Source organism: Caenorhabditis remanei, chromosome X (genome assembly GCF_010183535.1).
Source record: "Caenorhabditis remanei strain PX506 chromosome X, whole genome shotgun sequence".
NCBI lineage: Eukaryota > Metazoa > Nematoda > Chromadorea > Rhabditida > Rhabditidae > Caenorhabditis > Caenorhabditis remanei.
Window position 1 is genome coordinate 14,879,518 of NC_071333.1, and position 22,536 is coordinate 14,902,053.

Here is a 22,536-nt window from a genome sequence, read left to right on the forward strand (position 1 = left end):
AATCATTTTGTGTTACTGAACCAACAATCAAGCGTTGTATTTTTTTAACTTCTTGAACTGAGGTTCGAGTGATCTTAGTAGATACTAATCCTCAAAATTGGAAGCTCTTCAGTTTTGGAACACCCACTTCAAAAGTTTGGAAAGTACAGTAATATGTCTTCACAATTTTTCATTTCCTAATTATTTTTTTTTCAAAAAGAAAATTTGAACCAAGTTTGAAACCCTTCAAACACTTTCAAAAATCCTGAATCTATTTCTATCCTAGACTTTTTCACGCAGTCCTGAAATATAACATTCTCTACTTATATGTTGCTCGTCATGATTTGTCCTGGGGACCCAACCTTATCCCACTCCACTCCTTCTAGTATTTTTTTGCGAGGGTAGCAACAGACAGCACAATTCATCTCTCTTTTTTCTCTCTCCCCCACCTTTTTTCTATTTTTTTTAGTGTTGTGCCTTTTTTTGACGTTTACCATGATGGAAGAGCAAAAAAGAAATCGAGAGGAGGGAGAAACCACTCTTGACTTTGACTATCTTTCAATCTTTCAACCCTCTTTGAACGAATTGTGAAAATTGAAAGAGTTGAGCTCATAAAAGGGGCGGAGTCGCCGCCATGGTCTCACGTTCGGGACCAATGTCACGTTTGCGTGAAATGAATGAATGAATGGGAAAGAAAAAAAGAGTGATGCTGATAATAGTGTGTACTCCAAAATTCTGGAGTAGGAGATTACGTCGCAAACTTTTGTTTAATCCCGACCCTGTAATCACTCCTCATTCAAATGACTTTCTTTGTATTTTTTTCTCTTTTTGATCGCTCAATTTCACAATTTTTTTTTCAAAGTTGGCATCATCGTTATTCTCTTTTTGTGTTCGATATGATCATATATTCTCAATTTTTCATCTCACCAATTCATTACAGGGATGCCAAAGTCACCACACAGGACAAATTTTCAGTCACTCTACCCTGTTATAATTTTATTGACACACCTTGCATTGGAAGCACAGTAAGTTTTTTTCAGAAGGTTTTGCGACTGTATTTGTTGCTGTGTTCAAAATATTCTAAAGCTAGTTTCATTTTTCAGCTCTTTCTAAAACGAGCTAATGATCATATTAGCTCTGAGTCGCTGTTTTTTTCCAAAGCCATTTTTTGTTAATACCCGACTTTCAAAAATAGCTGAGATGACACATTTGTAAGCCGATGAGCTTTGCAAATAAGTGAACATAAAACTGATAGAACGAAATTTTAATTTACCTAAAAAATTTCGGAATTCGGACAATGATCAGATCCACATTTTATATAAACACGTGTTTTATTATGATTTCAGAATTATTCGGCAGTCAGACTCGGTTTGACTTGAATTTGACTTGGTTTTTTTGTATTAATCTGCCACAAAATTTTGTATGTTTTGATTCCGATTATTGCGAGAATCGAATGATGAATTATTTTAAATTGTCTCCTAACGAAATTTGATCGGTGCTACTTTCTGCCCCGTCGAGAGGTCTAATAAGGAACTGAAAACCTAATATAAAGTTAAATAAATTCCATAATGTTTTTATAGTATTATATGCTTTCGTCACATCTCTGTTTTAAATTTGGGCAAAGAACAACGTCATTAGGTTGCTTCTAGGAAAACGTGTAAAACATGAGATGCATAGGTCAAAAGGGTTTCTTGATCAGTTGTTTGTGTCGGAACGAATATGTCAATGTGGCAATGTAGACGGCTGGAGTGTTTTTCAGTTCCGTCCTAGGTCATAATAAAAGAACGCTGCTCAATAGAATGAACATCAAAAACTATAAGATGTTTTCTTAGTATAGGTCAATACAAAAACTTTTTTTTCTCACATCATCATTATTGTTACAGATCTTGGAGGATACGAAGAGAGTTAGACGGTGAAGGAGAAGGACCTGAAGCAGATATGATACCAACAGAAGAATGTTATCATAAATACAGTGAAGAGAATCATTTCAAAGTGTTTTCAAATTTTCTGAATCGAAAGAATTCCTCACATTACTCTCCGATTGCACCATCCTATCAACAAGCCCTTCTTAGTATGCAGGTACGTGTTCTTTCCGAGTGAGGGTGGACGTCTGTTTCAATATTCACATCCCTATTCAAGCGTAGGTGGAAGATGAGTAGATGGATGTGCAAGTGACATTTCCAATTGACCAATGAAAGAACATTTCAATACCAACCAGCCATTTTTAATTATCCAAAAATGTTGTTAGCCATGTTGGGGCCAATTTGTTATTAATGAGCAGATTATGAACATGGTTGTTTCGGACATCACGATGAGGGTGGAAGAGCAAATAATTTTTTCTAATTTTTTATTACTGACTGACTTACTTGTGAGCAGAGCATGAGATATACTAAATACCAAACAAATGTGGTGTATAAGAAGGGATATAGTTCTATCAGAAATTCTGTTCAACAGTATTTCAAAAAAATTGTGATCAGAATTACAGTTTTGATATGAATAGGAACAAACGCCCACCCGACAAAGAATAACAAACATTTGTCAAAACACCAGCATATTCTAGATTCTAGCGTACTTAACCCATCTCAAGTCTGTTGATGACGTAGTATTCGTCTCTGAAAGTTCCAACCATTCATATTCAATCCACTTGAACGAGTGATGTCATTGTTGTGATGACGATCTCTGAGCACCGTATAAAGAAGGATAACTTGCAACTTTGTTCATTCACTTTTCTGGATGTGTCAATAAATCTACGGGAGATTATACACTGATGTATGATGTACTTTGCAGATGAAGGGGCTGAAACACGGTGAGCAGATTACGAAGAGCTCGTCAAAATGCAATAGTAGAAAGATGGACACGATCAGTGCGGAGACACCACTTAGAGACAGAGCGTTGTGCAAGTTTGAATATGTGCTGAACTATAACCCAAAGGTAGAACAGTAACCGAAAATTCTTATAAAAATTAATTATTTTTTAATCTTCAGAGGTTACCAGCTGCGTTAACAGAAGTGAAATGTAGTTGTCCTCGACCAAATCCAAAGTTAGTGGGGAAGCGTATCTTTGAATGTGAGCATCTACGATATCAGGTAATCACTTGTGATACGGTATCAGTTCTCAACAATTAAGCTTTACAGGTCCGCGTTTTGATGTGGGATGATAGTTGTAACACATTTCGGGAGCACGTGGAAACAATCGCCTTAGCATGCATTCCAGTTATTCAGGTTGGTCATTTTTTGCTCATTATTCGTAGTATATTCCAACTTTCAGGCTAACGCTAATGCTGATGGTGACGAGGACTTTGTCTACACAATTAAAGCAGAAATTCCCATTTAATCATCTTAGGCTTCTTCTTTATCCTCTCTTACATATTTGTTCGCCCTAACCTCAAAACTGGATTCAAATCAACTGGTTTCTGCAGACCTCTCGGTCTTTTTTTCCTCATGTGGTATTGTTGAATGCTCTATTTGTTTGTGATAGCATTGTTTTAGACCTACTTCCGCCTTTTTTTGTACCTCCCATTAGGTAGTGTCGTCATTTTTCCTCGGTTCCAAAAGCCTAGTTCACTTCCTTTTTGCCTCCTAACACATCTGCCTTACACACACTATCACGACGCTTATGATGTGTCTTTTTTTCAACGGTCGCTTAATATTCAAAATATATTCATTCACCACTTTTTCTGAAAAGCAGTGTCACGTTCATGTGAGTAACAACTTTTCTGGAAAGATAGACAAGTATTAATTTAGAGGGACCACTGTCTTTCAAAAAAATGGGTGAGGGTATATCATATTTGTATTATTTTGTCCATAGTTACCCAAAAACTTGTTTTCCATACTCCGATCCTCAATCCTCTGTTCCAAACGTGCAAAATTTCGAACTCTTAGAAAAAGTGCTATCCATGATCTCTGTTGTTCCTCATTCCTCCCACAAATCGAAATCTCATTTCCTGATTCTGTCCAAAACTGTATAACGGGTGATAAATTTTCTTCACTCAATGAAATAATATTATTAATAAATATTTGAATTGAAATATGATTCTTGATGTTTACGAGAAACAAGAAGCAAGTGAACAAAAAAGGATTGAAGTTTTTGTTTTTGGATGACAAAACAGTATGACTCGTTGACATTTAAATTGATAAATCCGATAAGAGTTATATGCGTCCGCCTGATAAACAAAAAATATTTTTTGATCTCAGATATAAATCTGAAAATGATAGAGATAATGTTGGTCATCATCCGCCACCAAACTTCCCTAAAACACAACTGATTAACTAAAAATGGGCTGGTTTTTTTGTTTTTTCAACAAAAAAATAAATGAAGTTTTGATCTGCATAGTCTTAATCAGAATAGGATAATATAAAGAAAAACCTCTTATGTACACATAAAAAACGCCAAAACATAATTTTCAAAGATTCAAAAATATTATATTACTATTATATAGTATTAGAAGGGGAAGTTGGGTCAAGACTCACGGGCAGGGGGGAAAGGTGACATGGGGTTGTAATTTTTATGAAAAAGGGGAGAGGGGAATTTCAGAATACATTTCTATGGCGAAGATGACATTGGTGGGAAAAATATTAAAAAGAAAAAAGAGCTAGACAATAATTAGGTCCTCCTCGTCGTATGTTCCTAGCAACATTCTACCGTTCAGAAATTTGTTAGGTTCGACCTAAAACTTGATAAATTAGTGAAGAGCATACTATAATTAATATGACCTACGTCTTCTAGGACTAGTCAATTAGTCTTTGGTGTTCTTGGTCCCAGAACGAAAATGTAGATGTTAAGGAAATCACAGAACTGACGACAGACCACTGTGCAATATATGAAAAGAGATGTGTAGCAATAAACCTGGAAAATTGAAATTATTAAATTGTAAAATGTCTTCAAATTCTTACAGTAGCAATCCACAACAATACGTACTCATCAACGACAAAGTTGTAGTATTGGTTGAGCATCAAAGCCAACGGTCCGACGTAAATCCAATCCCAGAGTCTCAATTCACTTTTTGACATGTGTGCAATCACCAATCGGTTTGTCGCCTTGGCACCTAAAAATAAATCATAAAATAAATCATATCACGGTATTTCATTGACCACTATTTAACCTATGAACTTTCATACCCAATTCCACTAAACTCGTTTCCCTTTCCGTATACGTAGCGGTTTTCCAGGAACTTAACAATAATTATTGTGTCAAGTAGCCACCTACGTAACGCCATACTACCGGAAACACAGGTTGCTTACGAAGACTTATCGAGAATACAAACATGTCAAAAAAACAAGGGGTCCCATGAAAAACAGATATTCGTTGACTCACCGACAGCTCCAAAACACAATGAGAAGAGGGTAATGTGATCGTCAAAGATGGTGGACTCGGTTTTATTGTAGATCATGATAAATGGAACGATAACCATTAGAAGTGGGAAGAGAGGAGAAAGAACAGATGTACCCTGAAAACGTATTTTGTTTTTTTTAAAGAACGGGTGTAAATAATTACCGCAATCGTAGAACCATTTTTGCCAACACCGCCGCTGAAGATAACATGAACATATCCCCAAATTTGGTAGAGTGAGACAAAGAATGAAGAGGCGATAACAAAATACTTCAATGTGTACCCGAAAATCTGAAATTTCTCTTGCTGAACTACTCTGAAAGTCGAGGGAGTCATAACCTACAATATGAGTCTCCCAGACACCATTTCCAAACAAAGCTGTGAACAACAGAACACTAATGACCGACATTTGAGCTTCAGTCACGTCAAACTTGGAGAATCTCAACTGTCCTGTGCAATATGTTGACCAGTGAGCACAGTAGAACATGACAACCGAGACGACGGACACAATGAGGACTCCGTAAGGAACAGTGCCAAGAGCCATTGCGTAGCAAATGTTTAGAGTAACGAACACTAAAAAAGTTGAATATAATTTTTATTTATATCTTTCTATCTCTCGCCTTGAGTCATACTATCACATCCATGATCGAAAAGTTCCCCGAGTGGAGAACTGGAACCCGTCCGTCTTGCCTGCTTCCCATCAATTGCATCTAATGTTTGATAGAAGAAAAGTCCCAAGGCAGCTTGCAAATAAGCCCATGACGGAGCCTGCAAATTGCTAATTAGCAACAATTAGCGATGATCAGAGATGTTTTACCGGTTCAGTAGCGGAATAACTGAATGAGGATAGGATGAGGACTGTGATAAGGTTGATGACGAGTCCAATCAATGTAATAAGGTTTGGTGCGATCCACATTGGGCATAAGGTGATCACAAATTCCCACCATCTGAAAATTTTCTCATGATTACCTTCTTATAAGAAGCTAATAAGTCTCAAACTAAGAATATCCTAACTTTGGAGGAGTCTCATAAATCAAACTTGCAAAATCTCCATGTTTGCTTGACGTTTTAGCAATATTTAAAAATATACTCGAAAATTTGATATTTCTGCGAAAAAATATAAAAATTTCGAGACAATTCAAATTTTCAAATTTTTTACTGACACCCGAACCTTCCCGGCCCGTTGGAAGTCTGTCTGAAATAGTTAAGGAACACAGAATAAAGATTGTTTCAAAACTAGTTTGTAGTTTGAACGTGACATACTTCTTCATACATAACTCGTCCAACCAACTGTTGTCCACTGCAGAGTACTTGTGCTCTCTCAATTTTTTCAATTCCTGGTCTGTCAACAGGCAATCCGACTAAAAAAAACAGAGTAAATTTCGATTTTAATAATGAGCAATGACTTACTTCAATATATTTTTGACCGAATCCGCACGCTTTCGCGGATAACCGGCACGTCATGGTTTGAACTGAAATGAAAAATGATACATTGATACTAAGAAAGTGAGATGAGTATGAAGGTTAGACAAGAAGTGTTTTAATACTGTCTTGATTTGAGATATTAGTTATGCATAAATATCTAAGAGAACACATGAGTAGTGCACTAATTCAACAGCATGATGATTTCAAGACCTATTATTCGGTACATACACATAAAATCAAAATTTCTTGCCATCCCACGTGGGGGAAGTGTAAGAGACACGAGAAGCAGATAGCAACATGACAATAAGGTGTCTATTTGTCTAGCATATCAATCTATTATTTAGACAAGCGCTTGGTTTCCACAAGTTTGGTCGGAATTCGGACAAAATTCGTACAAAAAAGGTCGAAAAAGAGAAAACTGATATCAAATGAATTAGATAAATGGCGGTCACGTGGAGAGGCATTAACGTTTCAATGAAACAGTAGATTGTTGAAACAAGATGAAATGTAGACGTTCCAATCACAGAAACTATGTGGGACATGAAAGGAACAGGTTACAAATATATTTCTGTGACTCAATCACAAACCAAAGTTTGTTTGGTTTTTTCGCCTCTTTTTCGTTCTTTTCCTTCGGATCAACTGCACTATTTTTTCTCTGTCCCTCTTTTTCCCTCTCTCATGAGGAATGAAAAGTGGCGTGAGAGAGGAATGAGTAAAGTGCCAATGTGATGAGAGATGAGGAAAGGAAAATTGAGACAATTAATCAAAAGTTCGGCGTGTGCTACACTGACCTATGACTGCTACAAAACACATGTGATTTTTTGATTTCATCGGCGGACACATGCCGTTATGATGGTAACATGATATGGACGCAAAACTTATGGAATATGAAAGATGAAAATGATTCATTATTTGAATATTTGAAGCGTTCCGATAATTCGAACAATTAATTTTTACAATTTAGTTTTGACAAAGATTCAATCTTCGTCTACGCGATTCCCAGGCGCCAAGTTTTGATGTTTTATCGCTCACTCCAATCTATACGATTCAATGTGAGAGTTTATTCTCCTTCACTGACAGTTTTTTCGACTGTCAATGATGTGAACAGAAAATTGTGATGTACAAAAAAATGAAGTGGTGGAAAAGCATCTCAATCCATCCGATATGATTTAGACTGAAATTTTTTCGAAAAAAGTTGAAATACAGTCGAAAATCAAAATTGTCTCCTCGAAAAAATAGGAGAATCAATCTAGAAGTGAGTCTTTAAAACAACAGCACAACAACACAAAAACGAAATAAAAGAAAACGATGAGATGCTTTGGAAAGAGACCCCAATGAAGATGAAAAGAGGAAATGCAAAAAAGGGGAAATTTGTGAGAAGAGGGAAAAGAGGAAAGAAAGAAGAATCGTGAACGGAAATCGCATTTCCTGAAAATGCAATAAGTCGTTTTTTCAAAGAGAAAAATGTTTGTAAGAAAAATATTGTTGTTTTTTTGGTAGTAAGACACTTAACAAAACACGTATGCCTTACGGATGAGTGGCCCCAATTCAGGACTAAGAATGAAATGCTTCCGTAGTTCAAAGTACCAGAAATTCTACTTTCAATTTGGAATACGCCGAAGAAAACTTTTCAAAAAAGCTTCAGTACTAGAATTTTATGGTTTTAGAGTTAGTTCAGTACCACTCTTCTTGATTAACCACTTTTGCCCTTTTTCGACTTTCCCCTTTCTTTTTTGATACTACACACGAAAATAGTCAGTGATAGATAGAGAGAGGAAAAAAGAATGAAGAAAGAAGTGATTAGAACTAATAAAATTCTGCAGCACTTTTACGTAGGTCAATTGACAATGATGAGTCGGAAGAATTAGAGAAACGTTGAACAGATAGAGAAATAGAGAAGTACACACATACATTCATGCCATACAATGGCGTGATAGAAGTACATCGAGGCAAACTGCAAAAGGAGAAAAGAACGTAAAACACTACACGTGGGAGACGTCTTCTAGAATCGTTTGAGAAAAGTGAAAACTAGTTTTTTTTAACTGAATCGATATTCAAACAAACAATCCGAAATGTAACAAACATCGATAAACATCATAGGAATGAATTTCGAAAAAAAAAACATTCGAGAAAATTCTGTCAGAATGTTCCTCCGGAAAATGTGGTGACGCATACACTGGTGAATATTGAAAACTCAATGGTTTTAAAACTTGAGAAATTTGTTTTGATTAGAAAAACATGATGTTTTTCTACCGACTCGATTCTAATTAGCACCAATTGAAAGTACTGAAACAACTTCCTAGTATTCATCAGTATGTATAGAAACAAATATGTCAAAAGATCACCAATTATCCTGTAAACTACACAAATCCTGATGAAAACAAAAACATCTAATGACGCAATCAAAAATTTGATACTAAAGTGTGACTTCTTACTATGAATATTTGATACGGACCTCTCATATTCCGGAAACGTCATTCGTGTTTTCTCTCAAAGAGCATCATGTTGGGCAAAATAAGGTTTGAAAGAGAAATAAAAATTATTATGGGAAGGAAAACGAAACTCAGACGGGCCAACATGTGACTTTGTTTTTTTTTAATGTCTCTTCGATTTTTTGTCGAATTCAAGTGGTTTTTGAGTTGATGTCGGGGTGATTTACCAAAACAAAAAAACCTTGGAAACATGCGCATTTTTCATTTTTGTGAGTGTCCAAAGGGCATACATGTGTTACTTTATTGGTTTTTTAAATTATTTTTAAGATTATTACCTGATATCCTCCTTTTACCGGTAGAACATGTGTTGTCTTTGTTGTTTCCGTCATTTTTCAGTGATGGACAGCTGTTCCAATGATCTTTACACTATTCTGCTGATAAGAGTTAAGCAAAGTGCTGACGTATCAACTCCTCCTACCCAGTGTACCTCGATCCCTGAAAAAAACAGTCTTTTGGTTTCATTTTCTCAAAAACCCGAGTAAACAAACAACGCATTATTGGCAAATGTTTTTTGTCGCCGGTCTAACGACTAGAAAAATCAGTTAACGCGTTTCTATGTAAACTACAGCAATAGGTTGTAGTCGGATGCTCATCTTCGAGCACAGAAAGTCTATTTCAGGTCAATTCGCACACTTGATAAATACACATTTAGCGCGCGTGAACAAGTTGTTGTACTTTTGAATGTGTCAATATTGTAAATCGGTGGGAGTCAAAGTGTCAAAACTTAGAGTCTCGGAAACCGGAAAAAGACACAGAGTTCAATAAATTAAATCAGAATTTGTTATCAAAGTATGAAGTAAAAAGTGAATTCCATAATTTCCACGTAACCAAATAAAAAATAGTTTTCAAAATGATTTACTAAAACTTACTTCTGGAATGTTTAAGCATGAATACTGTAAATGCTAATTAACTGAACACATAGTGAATTTGAAGACGAAGTCACTGAAAGTAATGAGAAAATTATAATTGCCAACTGTTATTACGGAAAATAAAAATGGTGAATATATTTGGATGATATATCAAACTTACACATTATTAAGTTGTTGTGTAAAAACAGATCAAAAATTGGGATTAAAAAAAAACATTGACGCACAAGATTTAAGCAGTCAATGTTTTGAAGCAGTACAATGAAACATGAAAAAAAATTTCATTTGACATTTAATATAACCTATTCTCATTCAAAAATTAAGTTAACTTTTAGATGACAAGGTTTGCCTGGGACACTGGTGAAAGGATCTACACCTCTTTACTGAAAACATTTCCAACTGTTACAATGATCACCGACATTCTCTGCGTTTCTCTGTCTACCGTTGTCTATAGTCAACGCGTGGATAGACATGCACCCGTTCTTTGAGCAAGACCAATGAAAACTGTGCAAGTATCTACAAGATACAGAATTCGCACAAATTTATGTAATCTTTCAGAGCAATCGGAGCCATCGGAGGAAATACCAGGATGACAATATTTAAGGACTCGTGTCGGCATTCATTCATGGCAGTCTAAAGTCTTCGGTTGCAAATGCTGAGAACTGTAACTGTTTCAAGATTTTTTCTATCTTCATTAAAATTTTCAGCTATCTTGTGTTATTGGTTCAATCTTTAAAAAATTTCCAGATTCCCTTCACGAATGATCTGACATGTTCCCAGTTGCTGATCCTCCCCGTGCGGGATCCGAAGACACTGGACAAGATTCTAGGCGGAGTACTATTCGAGCTGTACCTGCACTTGTTGTATCTAACCCGAAAACAACGGCAGCGCCGATAGATTTTTCAGATGACGATGAAATAAGAAAAGAATATCAGCCGTCATGTTTTGATAAGTTTGTTGACTATATTCTCTGCCGGTATGAGCCGTATCTAAAATTTTAATAAATTTTGTATATTTTCAGAGGCGATGTTGCAAAGCGAACCTACGAAACTCGACCAGTTTCCATTTTCGGTCTGTTCAAATATGCAAAAGCATTTGATCATTTTCTTCTGTTCATCGGTGTTATCTGCGCAATCATATCTGGAGTTTCTCAGCCAGTTCTCACAATTCTTGCGTAAGTTTTTGAAAAGTCCCTCATAAATCCAAACCTATTTTTATTACAGTGGTCGCGTCACCAATGCTCTACTTATTTACGCTCCGCATACAAAACAGTTTCGGAACAAGGCGACCGAGAATGTTTACATTTTCCTTGGCATTGGTATTTTTGTGACAATCACAAACTACATTCAGGTAATTTAGAACACGACTTAACAATCAAGCAGAACTAGTTAGTTACTTTTTTTCAGTATATGTGCTTCCAACATTGTTGCTCAAGGATTATGGCGCAGATGAGGCACCGATATGTGTACTCAGTGCTCCGACAAAATGCAGGATGGTTTGATAAGAACCACTCTGGAACGATAGCGACAAAACTGAACGAGTATGTGTTACAAATAAACAAAAGATCACTGAACCATTCTTGTTTTACAGCAGTATGGAAAGAATTCGTGAAGGTATCGGTGACAAGCTTGGAGTCCTCCTTCGTGGAGTTGCTATGCTAATTGCATCAATTGTTGTTGCATACATTTATGAATGGAGACTTGCTTGTATGATGTTAGGAGTAGCTCCGACATGTGTGGGGTGTATGTCCCTGATGGCTAGAGTGAGTACACTGAAATTGAATTCAATTAGTAAAATTTATTTTCAGCAAATGACAGCAACAACTGTGAAGGAGTTGAGTGGCGTTGAGAAAGCAGGATCTATCGCTGAAGAATCTTTGATGGGTGTCCGAACTGTTCAAGCATTCAATGGGCAAGAAGAAATGGTTGAGAGATACCGAGTCGAGTTGAACAAAGGAAGGAAATATGCGATTTGGAAAGGATTCTGGAGTGGACTCTATGGAGGACTATTCTTCTTCTGGCTCTTCGCTTTCCAGGGATGTGGTTTCCTTTATGGAGCTTATCTGCTCAAAGTTGGAATTATTAGTTCACCAGGAGATGTTTTCATCATTGTCATGGCGATGCTCCTGGGCTCATATTTTCTGGGTCTGATCTCCCCACATCTTATGGTTCTACTAAATGCAAGAGTAGCTGCTGCATCCATATATGAGACTATTGACAGAGTGCCCAAGATTGATCCCTACTCCAAGAAAGGAAAATTTTTGGACAGAATAATTGGTAGAGTAAAGTTTGAAAATGTTCATTTCCGGTATCCAACCAGAAAGGAGGCAAAGATTCTAAACGGTCTCAACCTTACCATCGAACCAGGAACATCCGTTGCTCTAGTCGGACACTCTGGTTGCGGAAAGTCAACATCCGTCGGATTGCTGACGAGGCTCTATGAACCGGAAGCTGGCAATGTGATGATCGACGGTATTGACGTTCGAGAGTTGAACATTGACTATCTTAGAAATGTGATTGGAATCGTTCAACAAGAACCAATTCTTTTCAATGACACCATTCATAATAACCTACTCCTTGGAAATCCAAGTGCAACTAGAGAAAAGATGATTGAAGTATGCAAAATGGCTAATGCCCACGACTTTATTGAGAAAATGCCAAAAGGTTACGATACACTGATTGGAGATGGTGGAGTTCAACTATCCGGAGGGCAGAAACAACGTGTTGCCATTGCCAGAACACTGATCCGTGATCCAAAAATCCTTCTTCTTGACGAAGCTACATCTGCTCTTGATGCTCAGAGTGAAAGTGTGGTACAATCTGCTCTAAACAACGCGTCTAAGGGAAGAACTACTATCATGATTGCTCACAGGCTCTCAACTATTCGGGAAGCTGACAAGATTGTCTTCTTTGAGAAAGGAGTTATTGTGGAGTCCGGGAATCATGAGGAGCTGGTACGTCTGGGAGGAAGATACTATGACCTGGTGAAGGCTCAAGCGTTCAAACCTGATAGCGATCCGAGTCCGTCTAACGATGAGATTGATGAGGAAATTGACTTGGGGTGAGTAAAACCTAGGAAAACTGAAATAAGAGTGACATAACCAAACCAGAAATAATGTTCAGACCATCTCCAAGTGGACTCCACTCTCGTCAGTCATCATTCACCAGTTCTATCAGAAGCAAAATGTCTGGAGCGGAAGCTTTCAGGAGAGGAACACTCGGAGCTGATTCATTTGGTGGTGGAAGATCTTCAGCGAGAGCTGACGCGGAGAATGCAGCGTTTGCTGAGGAAGAAGCTCGAGTCATGGCTCAAGATGGAAAAATCAGAGCTGGGTACATGGATATTTTCAAGAATGCTCATGGAAACTATACGGTTATGTTTCTGGGATTTGTGACCGGATTGATACGTGGATTGGAATTGACCGCTTTTGCGTTGTTGTTTGGATGGGTTTTCGAAGGATTTCAGTTTTTGAACGTAGACAATGGGAAAATGATGCATCGAATGGCAATGGCAGTTATTGCATATGGATGCAGTGGGTTCGGATGTTTTGTTTCTCAGTTCTTGAGTGTAAGTAATATTGCTTGCTATAGTTTTTAATAATGCTCCTTTTAGTCAGTATTCTTCGCTCTTGTCTCGGAAAACTTAGCACTCCGTTTCCGAGTTATGTCGTTTCGAAACCTACTCTACCAGGATGCTTCATTTTTTGACAACCCAGCGCACGCACCAGGAAAACTCATCACTCGTCTTGCCACAGATGCTCCCAACTGTAAAACTGTTGTGGACTCTCGAATGCTTCAAGTTTTATATGCTGCCTCTGCAATTATTGCCAATATTGTGATTGCTTTTATCTACTGCTGGCATCTTGCTATCCTCGGAACCGCGTTGATCATTTTGCTTGGGGTAACAATGTGTGGATTAGCGTACAAGATTTCTCTTCTTAATATCAAGCAAATCCAATGCGATGAAGCTGGAAGAATCGCCATAGAAATTATTGAGAATGTGAAGACTATCCAACTTCTCACTAGATGTGAACACTTCTACGATCATTATGAGAAATCTTCCAAATCACAAAAACGGAGTGAACTGAAGAAAGGATTGATTGAAGCTATCAACTACACCATCACTCAATCATTCATGTACTACATGATGTGTTTCTGTTTTGCTCTTGGTATCAGACTAATCTACCAGGGCAACAAGCCTTCTCAAGATGTTTTTCAGTAAGTTTCAAATTTCCTGTCAAGGTTCAAATAAAAATTTCAGAGCCAACATAGCAATGTTATTGACCGCAATGGGTGTCATGAACTCTGCTCAGTACTTTCCTGAATTTGTGAAAGCAAAAACAGCAGCAGGTCTTCTCTTCAATGTCATCTATCGAAAACCACGTACTGGAGATTTATTAGAAGGAAGTCGACCAGAAGTTCGAGGAAATATTCTATTTGAAGACGTTAAGTTCTCTTACCCTCAACGACCTCATCAGCCAATCATGAAAGGATTGCAATGGACTGCTCTACGTGGACAAACTGTTGCTCTCGTTGGACCATCTGGCTCAGGAAAGAGTACATGTATTGGAATGCTCGAAAGATTCTATGACGTCACTGGTGGAGTACTTCGGATCGATGGACAAGACATCAGAGGTTTCTCATTGTTCCATCTCAGAACACAGATGGCGCTTGTCGGTCAGGAGCCCAGACTGTTTGCTGGCACCATCAAAGAAAACATTTGCTTGGGATTAGAAAACGTGAGAAACCTAATACACAAGTCAAATAAAAATATTTATGTTACAAACTTCAGGTGCCAATGGAAAAGATCAATCACGCGTTGGAACTTGCGAATGCAAATCGGTTTTTGGCTAACCTTCCGGCTGGAATTGAGACAGATGTTGGAGAAAAAGGATCAAAGTTATCTGGAGGTCAAAAACAGAGAATTGCGATTGCAAGAGCATTGGTTAGAAATCCAAAGATATTACTTCTAGATGAAGCAACGTCTGCATTGGATTCAGAATCAGAGAGGGTATATCGCTTGTGACAGAAAACATGATCATATGATATTTTATTTTCCAGGCAGTACAAGAAGCATTGGATCGTGCTCGAGAAGGCAGGACGTGCATCACAATTGCTCATCGGTTATCTTCTATTCAAAACTCTGACGTCATTGTATATATTGAAAATGGACGGGTGCAGGAAGCAGGAAATCATAAACAGTTGATGAGCAAGAAAGGAAAATACTATGAACTGATTCAAAAACAAGATTTGGGGATTTGATCTATGTACATATACTTGGATTTTAGATATTTACCTTGTTATTGAGTAGTATTTTTGAAATAAAGATGAACGAATGATTACTGGAAATAAAAAGAGTCTAGTAGAGTAACATCAAAGATAAACTGATAGACTGACATCAGTGAGTAGCCACAATATTCTGTGACCTGTACTGCGATTGGTCTTCGCGAATAGCGGAGAACTACTCTTGGCAACCAACCAGATCAGTGATTTTCGTTGAAATTCCAATTAACAGAGAGCAAGGTGCCAAACCGTTGTTCTTCCATTCTTCTTGTAAATCAACATTACAACACTATTTTCGCAGTTTTTCTTACTTTTCATTATTGACATTTGCACAGTGGCACAGATCGGCAAGATGTAGCAAATGTAGTTGGCGTAGTCCGTTTGTACTTGAAGGAAATGAGCACTTGTTGATACACAAAAAAGTCTTAATCTTTGCGCGAACGTTTTTGGAAGTGAAGTTCATGGAGCTCGTATTTACAGAACTGAAAGAAGTGTCAAAAAAGTCTGAAATATTTGAAATTCTTAAACATCATTATGAAGCAAGAGGTGAGATGAATATGAAGGGAAAAATGGAAGCAGTTGGCTAAAATTGCACAACATCTTGTAAGAAGTGAGCAAACATTTGTGAGAACTTGGAATTATAATCTTGATTTTATCAAAAACCAAAATGTTTGTGAAATAGGAAATGTGAAAAAACAAAGTTATTAGAAAAAAAACTCATAAAATTATGTATACCGTAGCCAAACCAATAAAAATAAGTATTCCGTGTAAGGCAACTACGTTAACTCTAAGTACACACTACATGGGTGGCCTCTCTTCCCGATCTGAAAAAAATCTGATTTTTCTGATTCCGTCGGAGCTGCCTAATCTTTTGGTTTGCCGCAAATTAGCACATCTTTAGAAGTGTGATGACAATTAGTCTACGTTTCCGAACTGGTCTACCTCATTTCCCTTGTCTCTGCTATGTCTGCCAGCGGAATCCCCCTCCGATTCGTTTGCCCACAAACCACACGTAGCTGCGTCTCTTCGGAAGTTCAGCACTGTCTCAGCGATCAATCTACAGTATGACTGCCAAGAAACATGGCTATGTCGTGTGCTCATTTCACAAGTAAAATTTTGGTACGTACGCCCAGCACCTTTTTGACAAATAAACTTCGTGTGCGGCTCCACCCACTACGAATCCTCTACCTCTAGAATGATACTTAAGGAATCGGTGCCAAACGACAAGACCATTGTTTCCCACTGAGAACCTTTTCTCTCATTTCAGTTTTTTTTCATACTTTTCGATATTCGTTTTCTGAAATTGTTTCAACATTTACGTTTCCTTAGACTACTGGTTAGTACTCATAGTACTCGTACTACTTATTAGTAATTCAATACCCAACTAGTATATTTTGTGACTGAACACTATAAGAATCATTGAAACAAAAGCGTTTCTCTCAGAATACACACCCACAAATCACATTTTCCCAACTTTTCGCTCCCATTCGTTTTTTATTTTTTCATATCACATTATTATGATAACAACGTTTTCTAGAACTTCGATGTACGAATAATTAAACATGGCCCCAAAAGACGACCCTGATAATCGAGGTTTCGACGATCAGCGTCGACCCTCACAGAGGAGTACGGTTAGTAGATCATTATATTTTCTTTGAAATAAATTTTTTGTTACAGGTGCTAGCGATACCTGCACTAGCTGTGAACGATCCAAAAGTCGATCCGAAAATTGCAAGTGATTTACCCTCAAATTATATAGACGATGATGAAGATGGACCACAATTATACACTCCATCGCTTTTCGAAAAAGTACTCAATTATGCTCTATGCAGAGGAGATATTGCTAATCAACAACTTGAAGCTCAACCAGTGTCCATTCCCGGATTGGTAAGATTTTGATTTTATTGTTCTTTCTCAATTTGACATGTTTGCGCACCATGTTCTGTTATTTTACCTCTGTCAATGGCACTATTTGGACAAGTATCAAGACGAAACTTTTCGTAGAGTTCCCCAGAAGTGCGCGAAACACAAATACTTCTAAGACACAGTAGTTTTGTGCTTCTTAGTTTGTTTAAGAGAGGGAGAGCACAAATAGTTGAGCTAGAGATCAAAAGAATTTGCTGAAAACTGAAAACGATGGCTTGTTAAAATTGAAACGTCAAACTATTGTTTATTTGCAGTTCCGATATGGTAAAAAGTTTGATTGGTTGCTCTTGTTCATTGGTACCATCTGTGCAATCATCTCTGGAGTCTCCCAACCGATTCTGGCTCTTGTCAGTGGTCGAGTCACCAATGCACTCCTTGTCTATCCACCAACCAGCAAGCAGTTCCGAAACAAAGCAAATGAAAATGTATACATTTTCCTTGGAATTGGTATCTTCATCTCTATCACCAATTTCATCCAATACATGTGCTTCCAACACTGCTGTACTAGAGTCATGGCTCAAATGAGACATAGATTCGTGTACTCCGTTCTTAGACAGAATGCTGGATGGTTCGATAAGAATCACTCAGGAACAATTACGACCAAGCTGAACGAGTGAGTAACCAACATTCATCTGAACTGTTATTAACTCTATTTTGAATTTTCAGCAGTATGGAAAGAATCCGTGAAGGTATCGGAGATAAGCTCGGAGTCCTCCTGAGAGGATTCGCTATGCTTATCGCTGCTATCGTTGTCGCTTACATCTATGAGTGGAGACTTGCATCTATGATGTTAGGTGTTGCCCCAACTTGCTGTATTTGTATGTCTCTTTTAGCCAGAGTGAGTTCACACGACGTGAATTTTATATCCAACTATTCGTTTTTCAGCAAATGACCTCCACAACAATTAAAGAGTTGATTGGTGTTGGAAAGGCTGGTTCCATCGCAGAAGAATCATTGATGGGTGTCAGGACTGTTCAAGCGTTCAATGGACAAGAAGAAATGGTCGGAAGATACGAGGCAGAACTTGAGAAAGGAAGGAAATTCGCAGTGTGGAAAGGATTCTGGAGTGGATTTTTTGGAGGCCTCTTCTTCCTGTGTCTCTTCTCTTTCTTGGGATGTGGTATGCTCTACGGAGCTTACCTCCTCCGAGTTGGTATCATCACAACACCAGGAGATGTGTTCATTGTTGTAATGTCTATGTTGCTCGGTGCCTATTTCCTTGGTCTCATCTCTCCACATATGATGGTATTGTTGAACGCAAGAGTGTCAGCTGCCACCATCTATCAAACAATCGACCGTGTTCCGAAGATCGATCCATACTCCAAGGCAGGAAAACGACTACCAAATGTTATTGGTAGAGTCAAGTTTGAGAACGTTCACTTCCGTTATCCAAGTAGAAAGGAAGCCAAGATTCTTAACGGACTCAATTTGACTGTCGAACCAGGAACATCTGTTGCGTTGGTTGGTCATTCGGGATGTGGAAAATCGACTTCAGTTGGATTGTTGACTAGACTGTACGAGCCAGAAGCTGGAAATGTCACTATCGATGGAACTGACGTCCGGGAGCTTAACATCGACTGGTTGAGAAATATTGTAGGAATTGTGCAACAAGAACCAATTCTCTTCAATGACACCATTCATAACAACTTGTTAATTGGAAGTCCAGGAGCTACTCGTGAGAAGATGATTGAAGTATGCAAAATGGCTAATGCCCACGACTTTATTGAGAAAATGCCAAAAGGTTACGATACACTGATTGGAGATGGTGGAGTTCAACTATCCGGAGGGCAGAAACAACGTGTTGCCATTGCCAGAACACTCATCCGTGATCCAAAAATCCTTCTTCTCGACGAAGCAACTTCGGCTTTAGATGCTCAGAGTGAAAGTGTTGTACAGTCTGCACTCAACAACGCCGCCAAGGGAAGAACTACCATCATGATTGCTCACAGACTCTCGACTATCCGTGAGGCTGACAAGATTGTTTTCTTTGAGAAAGGAGTTATTGTGGAAGCTGGTAACCACGAGGAACTAGTGCATCTTGGTGGAAGATACTTCGATTTGGTAAAGGCTCAACAATTCAAAGCGGATCCAGAAGCTACTGAAGATTTTGAGGAAGAAGAAATTAGCTTAGAGTGAGTTATTTAAAAATGTGATCATTTTTCTCATACTTATTTCATTTTTTCAGTGACACCAGTAGAAGTTCTCGACGATCTTCCATGACTAGTGCAAGATCTGGTTCAGATGCATTCCAAAGAGGAAACTCTCTAAACGACTCGTTCTCCGGAAGCAAGCGCTCAGCTCGAGCCGACGCTGAAAACGATGCTTTCGCCGCGCACGAAGCAGAAATTATGGCTCACGACGGTGAAATCACAGCTGGCTACTTAGACATCTTCAGAAACGCCAAAGGAAACTACTTGTACATGTTCTTTGGTACGGTGTTTGCCCTGATCAGAGGTCTTGAACTGCCTGCGTTGGCGTTGATCTTTGGTTGGGTATTTGAAGGATTCACTTTTGTTCCTTATGGAGGAAGAATGATGCACAGAATGGCTATGGCTGTTATCGCCTTTGCTTCTGTTGGTGTTGGTGTCTGGATTTCTCAAGTTATTAGTGTAAGTAATCTCATTAAAATTTGAAACAAAAATCTTTATCTATTTACTTTCAGTCTGTTCTTTTTGCTGTTGTATCTGAAAACTTGTCAATGAGATTCCGTGTCCAATCATTCCGCAACCTCTTGTACCAAGATGCCTCCTACTTCGATAACCCAGCTCATGCTCCTGGAAAACTCATCACCCGTCTTGCATCAGATGCTCCAAATATCAAAGCAGTTGTTGATGCTCGAATGCTTCAAGTTATCTACGCTCTCGCTGCCATCATTGGAAACATCGTAATCGCTTTTATCTATTGCTGGCAAATTGGAATTCTGGGAACATCTCTCATCATTCTTCTTGCTTTTGTGATGATCGGGCTTGCTTACAAGATTTCTCTCATGAACATCGAACAAATCAAAAACGATGAAGCAGGAAGAATTGCTATTGAGATCATTGAAAACGTGAAGACTATCCAGCTACTTACAAGAAGTGAACTATTCTTCGATCATTACCAAACGGCGTCCAAACAACAGAAAAGATCGGAATTGAAAAAGGGAATGATTGAAGCTGTCAACTACAGTCTCTCCCAATCTTTCATGTACTTCATGATGTGTTTCACTTACGCCGTCGGTATCCGTATCATCTACCAAGGTGATAAGTCGCCAGATGACACTTTCAAGGGAATCATCTCAATGATGTTGGGAGCTGTTGCTGTGATGAACTCTGCCCAGTACTTCCCAGAATTTGTCAAGGCTAAGACCGCAGCTGGTATGCTTTTCAACATCATCTACCGTAAACCAAGAACCGGAGACTTGATGGAAGGAGACCGTCCAGAAATTCGAGGCAATATTCTATTTGAAAATGTCAAGTTCTCTTATCCACAACGACCATTGCAACCAATTATGAAGGGACTTCAATGGACTGCTCTCCGCGGACAAACCGTTGCTCTTGTGGGACCATCTGGATCCGGAAAGAGTACAAACATTGGAATGCTCGAACGATTCTACGATGTTACTGATGGAGTACTCCGAATCGATGGACAAGATATTCGAAATCTTTCGTTGTACCATCTCAGAACCCAAATGGCACTTGTCGGTCAAGAACCTCGTCTTTTCGCAGGAACAATTCGAGAAAACGTGTGTCTTGGCCTGAAAGATGTGCCACTCGAAAAAATCAACCAGGCCTTAGAACTTGCCAATGCTAATAGATTCCTTGCCAACTTGCCAGCTGGAATTGATACTGATGTTGGAGAAAAAGGAGGGCAGCTATCTGGAGGTCAAAAGCAGAGAATTGCAATTGCCAGAGCATTGGTCAGAGACCCCAAGATTCTGCTACTTGACGAAGCCACTTCTGCGTTGGATTCTGAATCTGAAAGAGTGAGTTACCTAAAAATTAATCATAGTTTTTAATCATTAATTATTATTTCAGGCAGTACAAGAAGCATTGGATCGTGCCCGAGAAGGTCGTACCTGCATCACAATTGCCCATCGCTTATCCTCCATCCAGAACTCTGACCTCATCGTTTATATCGATAAGGGTAAAGTGCAAGAAGCTGGTAACCACTCGCAATTGATGCAGAAGAAGGGCAGATACTACAAGCTTATCAAAAAACAAGATCTTGCTGTCTAAACACCTTCGTGTCATAAATCCAATGTATCCTGTAAATTTTGTCACTCCCTCCAGCATTACGTTTCAAAAAAACTCCTTACGAGTTTTCTCGTCATTTCCATGTACTTGTCATTGCTTTGTTCCGTTTCCGTTTTCAAAAAAATGTTGAACACATTTTTTCGATTAACCGGGTTCCGTTCATTTATTCACGTTTTCACTAGGTAATCATTGAATAGTCGCTTTTTGAATTTTAATAAAATCATTTTTCAATGTATTTTTTGAGAATATTGTATTATGACATCAGAGGGCAAACACCTGTACGGCATAAAAATTGAAGTTCGGGAAACTAAAAGTGTTGTCAAACAGTAGCAAAGGAGCAAACACTATACGTAATTTTTGTCACATATTGTTAATGGAAATGTTGAAGTTCTATTATTAGCAAATTGTCAGTTAGTATATTATCTGATAAAAAAAAGATTCGAAATCAGATGTTTCATGTCTGGTTATATGTACCTATACGTCACCCGTTGAGATTACTACTACTATAAACAATAAATGCCTAGATCGTTTTCTGATTGTGCCATTGCCAACCTAACATCAAGATTCGACAGATAAAATATCAGGAAAACGATTGTACTGATGCTCGGAGAAAACGAAACGAAGACAATTTACAACAGTTATCATGAAACCAAATTATTTATTGGCGTATTGACGGTAATCTCAGTTTCAGTATACACCCGCTAAAACATGACAAATCTCAAAAGTACAGAAAATGACACGTGTCAAACTAATTATTGAGAACAAAAATCAAATGGCTAGATCTTGTTTCTTGATGAGTTCAAAGTATTTTCCTTTCATTTGCATCAGCTCGTTGTGATTTCCTGCTTCTTGAACACGACCATCATCAATATAAACAATTAGATCAGAATTCTGGATAGAGGACAAGCGGTGGGCAATTGTGATGCAGGTACGACCTTCTCGGGCACGATCCAATGCTTCTTGTACCGCCTGGAATTTTTTTAAATAATCTAAAACTATAACT

General features: G+C 38.2%; 4 protein-coding genes across 4 annotated transcripts; 3 read left to right on the top strand and 1 right to left on the bottom strand.

Moving 5' to 3' along the window:
* Nucleotides 1–921: 921 nt before the first annotated feature.
* On the top strand, nt 922–3,312 carry GCK72_024953 (uncharacterized protein; the record flags this gene model as incomplete). Its single annotated transcript, XM_003099743.1, has 6 exons — nt 922–1,004; nt 1,863–2,058; nt 2,767–2,910; nt 2,964–3,065; nt 3,114–3,200; nt 3,247–3,312. 6 exons carry the CDS (start codon nt 922–924, stop codon nt 3,310–3,312), a joined length of 678 nt encoding a protein of 225 aa, XP_003099791.1.
* Nucleotides 3,313–4,710: 1,398 nt separating this feature from the next.
* On the bottom strand, nt 4,711–6,771 carry GCK72_024954 (uncharacterized protein; the record flags this gene model as incomplete). Its single annotated transcript, XM_003099722.1, has 9 exons — nt 4,711–4,824; nt 4,872–5,023; nt 5,293–5,425; nt 5,473–5,598; nt 5,651–5,880; nt 5,928–6,075; nt 6,125–6,254; nt 6,571–6,668; nt 6,718–6,771. The coding sequence occupies 9 exons, from the start codon at nt 6,769–6,771 to the stop codon at nt 4,711–4,713; spliced, it is 1,185 nt and encodes a 394-aa protein (XP_003099770.1).
* Nucleotides 6,772–10,860: 4,089 nt separating this feature from the next.
* Nucleotides 10,861–15,351, top strand: GCK72_024955 (uncharacterized protein; the record flags this gene model as incomplete). The annotated part of the gene is made up of 11 exons (XM_053736135.1): nt 10,861–11,066; nt 11,112–11,264; nt 11,314–11,440; nt 11,497–11,630; nt 11,681–11,852; nt 11,898–13,150; nt 13,213–13,657; nt 13,703–14,307; nt 14,351–14,828; nt 14,882–15,100; nt 15,151–15,351. 11 exons carry the CDS (start codon nt 10,861–10,863, stop codon nt 15,349–15,351), a joined length of 3,993 nt encoding a protein of 1,330 aa, XP_053579701.1.
* A 1,583-nt stretch (nt 15,352–16,934) lies between these two features.
* On the top strand, nt 16,935–21,515 carry GCK72_024956 (uncharacterized protein; the record flags this gene model as incomplete). Its single annotated transcript, XM_003099727.2, has 8 exons — nt 16,935–17,003; nt 17,050–17,259; nt 17,553–17,911; nt 17,965–18,136; nt 18,184–19,430; nt 19,484–19,907; nt 19,961–21,262; nt 21,315–21,515. The coding sequence occupies 8 exons, from the start codon at nt 16,935–16,937 to the stop codon at nt 21,513–21,515; spliced, it is 3,984 nt and encodes a 1,327-aa protein (XP_003099775.2).
* Between the last annotated feature and the right edge of the window lie 1,021 nt (nt 21,516–22,536).